The 7,217-nt window shown below is 31.1% G+C and overlaps 1 protein-coding gene across 1 annotated transcript; it reads right to left on the reverse strand.

The window, feature by feature from the left end:
- Window positions 1–1,474: 1,474 nt before the first annotated feature.
- On the reverse strand, window positions 1,475–3,535 carry LOC110793341 (peroxidase 4). The gene is made up of 4 exons (XM_021998208.2): window positions 3,258–3,535; window positions 2,573–2,764; window positions 2,260–2,431; window positions 1,475–2,073 (listed from the first exon to the last, which is right to left on the reverse strand). The coding sequence occupies exons 1-4, from the start codon at window positions 3,456–3,458 to the stop codon at window positions 1,682–1,684; spliced, it is 957 nt and encodes a 318-aa protein (XP_021853900.1). The 5' UTR covers window positions 3,459–3,535; the 3' UTR covers window positions 1,475–1,681.
- Between the last annotated feature and the right edge of the window lie 3,682 nt (window positions 3,536–7,217).

Here is a 7,217-nt window from a genome sequence, read left to right on the forward strand (position 1 = left end):
TGTTGAATTATTTGTTTGTTCACAATAAATATATGGTTAATGTTCATAATGAAATTGTTCACTTCATTGGTCTTTTATGTTTTTACAAGCGCCTATATTGTTTATTTCTAAATAAATAAATAAATGTTCAATTCCAAAATAGTAAATGTTCATTCCAAATAAATAAATAAATATTCTTTTCCGAAATAGTAAATGTTCATTTTCGAAATAGTAAATGCTCATTTTTGTAGTGTATTTCCAAATAAATAAATAAATGTTCATTCCAAATAAATAAATAAACGTTCATTTTCGAAATAGTAAATGTTCATTTTTGTACCAGTATTTGTTCTTTCTTGTTTTATTGTTTGTTCTTTCATGTTGGCTTTAAAATTCATCATAAAATTGTTCATAATTGTTGTTTTGGTTGTTCTTTTTTCTGGAATTTTATGTTCTTTTTTATATTGTTTGTTCTTTTTTGTTGAATTATTTGTTCTTTCTTGTTTATTTGTTTGTTCACAATAAATATATGGTTAATGTTCATAATGAAATTGTTCACTTCATTGGTCTTTTATGTTTTTACAAGCGCCTATATTGTTTATTTCCAAATAAATACATAAATGTTCATATCCAAAATAGTAAATGTTCATTCCAAATAAATAAATAAATGTTCATTTCCGAAATAGTAAATGCTCATTTTTGTAGTTTATTTCCAAATAAATAAATAAATGTTCATTTCCAAAATAGTAAATGTTCATTCCAAATAAATAAATAAATGTTCATTTTCGAAATAGTAAATGTTCATTTTTGTACCAGTATATTAATGTTCATTTTAAACAACACAAAACGACATCGTTTTGGATAGGGGTACAGCCAGCTTTGGCTGTACCCGGGTATAGCCAAAAATTTGCGTTTAATCACTTATAAAGAGTTAAAGACCAAAAGCCCAATGTTTATCCAACTGTAAAACTTGTTCGTATTTTTGTTAGGATTTTTATTGATAGGAACCGGACTATTGTGTACTTGGTATGTTTCAGTCCGATGTGTCCATGAAGTAATATCTTTAAATTAAGGGTGATGATAAAGGTCGTAAGTTGCGACAATATTTAGTTGTCGCAATCATATGTGTCGTAGTTTAATTGGTACATATATGCGCCATGTAGGTTATGCGTCAGAGAAATATTTTTACTATCAATTCAATATTTTTACTATGAAAATTTGTAAATAGGGTAGTCGATATAAAGAAGGAAACAAATTAGAATATTAAGATTTTCCTACAGTTTTTTATAACATATATAATATGTTATATAAGTAAAATATTTTAATTTCCTATTTAAACCATGACACATAAGCATGTCATGTCATCATTGTGACACGACTTAAAAATCGCATGTTGCGACCTTTATCATTTTCGTTAAATTAAATATATCACCCAAATCAAACACAAAAATATGTAGATGGATACTTTATTTAATAAATTTCGTCTAAAAAAACTTCATTCAATAAAACTTGTACGTAGATGCTTTATAACATTGTATGCACCACCAAACATTACGATATCTCTTACAAGACAAATAAGTACGGAGTAGTAAAAAAAAAACATAGAGAAAACCGAAAACAGTAACTCTAAATTAAAGCAAAGTAAAAGCATATTAGCATATATAACACCACAAAACTCGAACAAATAATTGAAACAATCCTTAGATTAGTTCAATCTCCTGCAGTTCTTCCTAATCTGCCCTTGTGAACCAGTAAGAACCTTGATGTCACCCATCTTAATAATCGAGGCGGTAAAATCGGAGAGGAAAGCATTAGGGTTTGAAGCATAGGTTCGAACAAGCATATCAGTTGTTCCTCCATTGTATAACTCTTGATCTGAATGAAGAATTGCTTGTTTGTTAACAAGGGTCTTGAAATAACTGTTGTCAAATCTTGTGGGAGTTTGAGCATCTAAGGGTGCTAAGTTATTGTCACCATTTCCATTCTTTTGTGGACACTTTCCTTGGTTTGATCTTGCAAATGATGTATCAATATTCTTGTCCTGGTATATGTGCTGCCTAATGTTTGTGCACCTTGCTACACCGATTGTGTGGGCCCCTGAAAACATAACAAAAAAAACACTATTCAATTAAAAATGTACGATTACGATTTATCTTATATACGAGCATGTGGAATAAGATATAGTATTAGTTGTATCAGGTAAAAGGTACAACCAGGTTTACACGACAATTATCAAAAGTTGTGTTTAAAATTTATTGGACATGTGTAAGATGTTGTGCATACCGTACAAGGCAACCAAGTCCCTTGTAGAAAGTCCATGGTTTTGGAAGCTAGAGAGGAGAGCACTAAGGCTAGCATTTGCAGCTGGAATTGTATTGGTGGCGTTGGCCAATGCAAAATAGGCCGTCAAAGAATCTCTTCTACCAAGCTTCACTTCCCATTCAGGCCCTCCAAGCTGCAATATTTCATCAATAATTATATAATTAATCTATAATTAACTCATTATTATTAAGATAATTTTTCAAATCTACACTTTTACATTTAAGTTGTTAAAAAAATCAGTCAAGGAAAAAATTAAAAAAGTTGGGATGCTTACAATAACAACTGAATCTCTTGCAGTAATTGCTAAAATATCAGCACAAGAAACTACACCAGGGCAGACTTTCTCAACCGCGGACTTAATTTGATCAATGACTTCAAATCCTCTTGCTGAGTTTCGGTTTGGGGCTGCGCCTTTTTCGCTCTTGAAAGAAGATGAATCATCAAGCAAGTTTGATGCATCACAACCCTGTTGTTATGGGACATGATACAAACTTAGTACAAATTGTGATATAAAAAAGTAATTAACAAGAGCTAATTATCATTGTCAGGACTCAGGAGAGTTCAGTGAAAAGATTTTGGGCCGCAAGTATTATCTGGCTGAGCCCATTTGATAAGACCATGTTTTAGATGATGGGTCGATATGCTTGGACTTTTTAAGACCATTCTAGTATTGGATTTGCTTGGCCCAAATCATCTCTTGGGCCAGATAAGTTGGTTGATAATTTGGGTCTGGCCCAACCCATTTTCACATTCTTGGTTATACACGTTCATCTAAGGACTAGAATATATGCACGACTTTAACTTGCATGGTGATTCCTAAATCCTAAATCCTAAATCCTAAATCCTAATACAAGTATAACCAATGTGGTTGCCAATTTGACATGCAAGATGAAAATATATGGTGGTATGATGCATAATAATGAGTTATGCTATATGGAGTATATATATAAGTTGATTACATTGACAAAGCAGTCATGAAAATGAAGGCGAAGCAACGAGGCACCCATTCGAGCCTCTTTGTTAATGGCTGCTTGTACCACTCCTCTAACTGTTGAAAGCAGTTGTGGGCAAGATTCATAGTAGAAATTAGCTTCGGAACTTCCGATCAAAAGAGGAAGAAAAACGAACAAGGCTAGGAAAATTGGAGACGAAGAGGCCATTTGTGTATGAATGATCGACTTAGTTAAAACAAACTCTTCTTGTACAGATGATTGAGTGTTGGTGTGATTGGAAGAAGATGATGAATTCAAGGTTATTTATAGTGGTTATTGTGTACTTGCATGAAGGTGGAATGGAATTCTCTCAATGTTGGGCCCTTAGTAATCACCTAATACCAAGACTTGTAGAAAGTAAAAATGGCGTTGAATTTCTACGTGTTTCCACACAAATAATTATATTCAATTAATTAAACTAAATAAATCATTACAATTAACATCTATCATTAAGGATAATTTCACAAAGTTAATCAAAAGATGTTGATATGTTACGTTGTTGATATGGAAAAGTAAGATGCTCAACTACTCTATATAATTTTGATTAGGTTAAACGCGGAGATTATAGTGCTCAGCACTAAAAGCCTGTCTTACTTTTGACTTGTTACTTATATTTCTTTGAGCTTTATGCCTCTCATCTTCATTTCTATTTTCTAACCAGTTTCCTGCTGCTACTTGTGACCAAGTTATTGGTCTTAAGTCTTAACTTTAACTTTATTCTTGCTAGCATTGTTTCGTTTAACAAGGGTGAACTTAATATGGTACCATGTGAAAATTTTAAGAGTCGGGACAGGAACATATTGCAACAGTTCCTGAAAATCGGATCGAATTCGAAACCGAAATCGAAACCTGTTACAACATACTCTTAAAGATGAGAATCGGAATCGAAACCTATTACAACAGGTTCCGGTTCAGGGTCCTATTCTTTTTGCTCTCCCCTAGACTCAATTAGTGGCAGTTCCTAGAAATTTGTATTATGGATTCGTAAACTTCAAACATAAGCCATTGTTTTTTATGCAAAACATTAGCCGATTATGATGATACATAAGATAAATTAAAAAATAATAACAACAATAATAATAGAACAAAATCTAATTTAAACTCATAAATTTGCAATCGTGGACCGTGAATAGGGGAGTAAGATGAGCATATGATACGTCCCAAAATAACACAAAAGCATAGATTTTTTTTTTTTGAGGGACACAAAAGCATAGATAAAAAAAACATAACATCGTGATAAAATTAAATAACATGATATTGTTTTTTTAATTAAATCTATAAATTAAATAAGAAACATAAATTATCATGTACGTTCTTTTATCATTATCTATTTTATTATGTTGTCGGAAATTGTCTTATTTATGTACGTAGTATAAAATTGTCTGAAAAACTAATTTGTCTCAAAATTTATGGAGCAAACCTATTTTGTCCAAATTTATTTTGTTCGTGGAACTTTCACTTAGTTTGGGCACTCCAAATCACCCACATACTTGAAAGAGGGCACTGAAATTTCCTAGACAAAAGTTGAGTAAATATTAAAAAAAAGTGATGAAGAATTTGACTATGTAATTAGATAGTTCCGTATATTTTAACGTGGTTGGCGACAATGTTGACAATTAACACGAAACGCATGCATCAACTATTCCATATTTTGGATTTGGTTAAACGCGAAGAATATATTGTGCGGAGAAATTACTGTCTTACTTTTGACTCGTTTGTTTTTACATTTTTACCCTTTAAGATGATATCGTAACTGTTTTGCAATTCTGATGGTTACTTATAACCCAAATTCTTATATGAGACTGTCCTCACCATCAACTGATGGTGAGACCAGTTCACACTTGCGAATTTAAGTATGTTACTTCTATAATTTACCCATGTTACTTTTTTTATAATTTTAGAGGAGGTACTTTTTTTAGTTTAGGTATGTTACTTCTATAGTTTATACATGTTACTTTTTTTATACGGAGTAGTTTTAGGGGAGATACCTTCTTAGTTTAGGTATGTTACTTCTATAGTTTAAACATGTTACTTTTTTTAAAAATAATTTTAGAGGAGGTATTTATTTTAGTTTAGGTATGTTACTTCTATAGTTTAGACATGTTACTTTTTTTTATAATTTTAGATGAGGTACTTTTTTTAGTTTAGGTATGTTACATCTATAGTTTAGACATGTTACTTTTTTTATATAATTTTAGATGAGGTACTTTTTTAGTTTAGGTATGTTATTTCTATAGTTTAGACATGTTACTTTTTTTATACGGAATAGTTTTAGGGGAGGTATTTATTTTAGTTTAGGTATGTTACTTCTATAGTTTAGACATGTTACTTTTTTTTATAATTTTAGATGAGGTACTTTTTTAGTTTAGGTATGTAGTATGTTACTTCTATAGTTTAGACATGTTACTTTTTTTTTTTATATAATTTTAGATGAGGTACTTTTTTAGTTTAGGTATGTTACTTCTATAGTTTAGACATGTTACTTTTTTTTATACGGAATAGTTTTAGGGGAGGTACATTTTTAGTTTAGGTATGTTACTTCTATAGTTTAGACATGTTACTTTTTTTTTTAATTTTAGAGGAGGTACTTTTTTAGTTTAGGTATGTTACTTCTATAGTTTAGATCTATTACTTTTTTTATATAGTTTTAGAGGAGGTACGCTATTGGTTTCGCGCTCGTCACACTATCAAGTTGATGGTGTGACTAGTCTCACAGGAGACGCGCTGTACTTATAATAAGTTGGTGTGGCTAAATTTGTCATTAATTTTCTAACTATAATGCTTTTAAGCTGCAAATATTTTTATTGGTTGGCTACAATAACTTGTAACTCCCTATAATTTTTTTTTACTTATTTATCATTTTCAAATTTTTTTTCTTCAACAATGTACCTGCTCAAAAGAGCTACAATATCTTGATAACTTATTACATAATTTCTGCATAACTGATTATTTAGCCGCTCATATATTCTAACATTTTGCAAACAAATCCTTTTTTATCATCACTAGAGTAAGTAGAGTTGCTCTCAAAACGCTCATCCAAGTTAAGTCGCTCATAATTTGATAAACCTACCCACATAATAGATGGGTATACGCGATAGTACTATCTATTAGGGAGCATTTGAATTTAAATAGTTATAGTAAGAAGATTATGAGAATTTTAGTAATATGTAAACCAACGTATGTATCTTCAATTAAAGGTTTCCCTAAAAAACATTCGTTTGAGTTTACCACTACACGAAATTGTACCATTAATGACGGAAAATCTCGTCGCTAAAGGTCAATAGTGGTGGGATTCCCTTTCGCGAACCCGTCAAAAAAGAGGGACGTCTTTGATAAAAAAAATCTCGTCGTTGGCCCTTCGTAAAAGGCATTTATGACGGTTGTTTCCGTCTTTATTTGATTGTTAACCCTTTTGCAAAGGGCTTTTGCGGATGAATTTTTGACCCGTCATTATTGATTGATTATCATTAATGATACAAATTCTTGTAATGTACAGAACTGAAAGAGATTGATTAGCAAACAAAAAATTTCACTAACACAATTTCTTTTTATTTTTTATGTGTTTTTTAGGAAAGAAGAATAGGAAAAAAAATTATTTATTAAAATTAATTTAATTACCGAAACTTAATTTTCCTAATCCAATGAAATAATGTTCTTCTCAATGCTGAATATGAGTATCTTATAAAAACGCGAAATATGATTACAACTCCAATATATTGTACCATAGACGAGAAATTCCGTCGCTAAAGGTCAATAGTCGTTGATTAATGACAGGATTTTCTGTCGCGAATCCGTCATAAAAGGGGACCGTCGTTAATGAAAAAGTTTGCCGTTTACCCGTCGTAAAAGACATTTGCGACGGTTATTCCTGTCATTGTTTGGTTGTTAGTCCCGTCGCAAAAGCCTTTTGCGACGGGATTTTTGACC

This window comes from Spinacia oleracea, chromosome 1 (assembly GCF_020520425.1).
Source record: "Spinacia oleracea cultivar Varoflay chromosome 1, BTI_SOV_V1, whole genome shotgun sequence".
Lineage (NCBI taxonomy): Eukaryota > Viridiplantae > Streptophyta > Magnoliopsida > Caryophyllales > Amaranthaceae > Spinacia > Spinacia oleracea.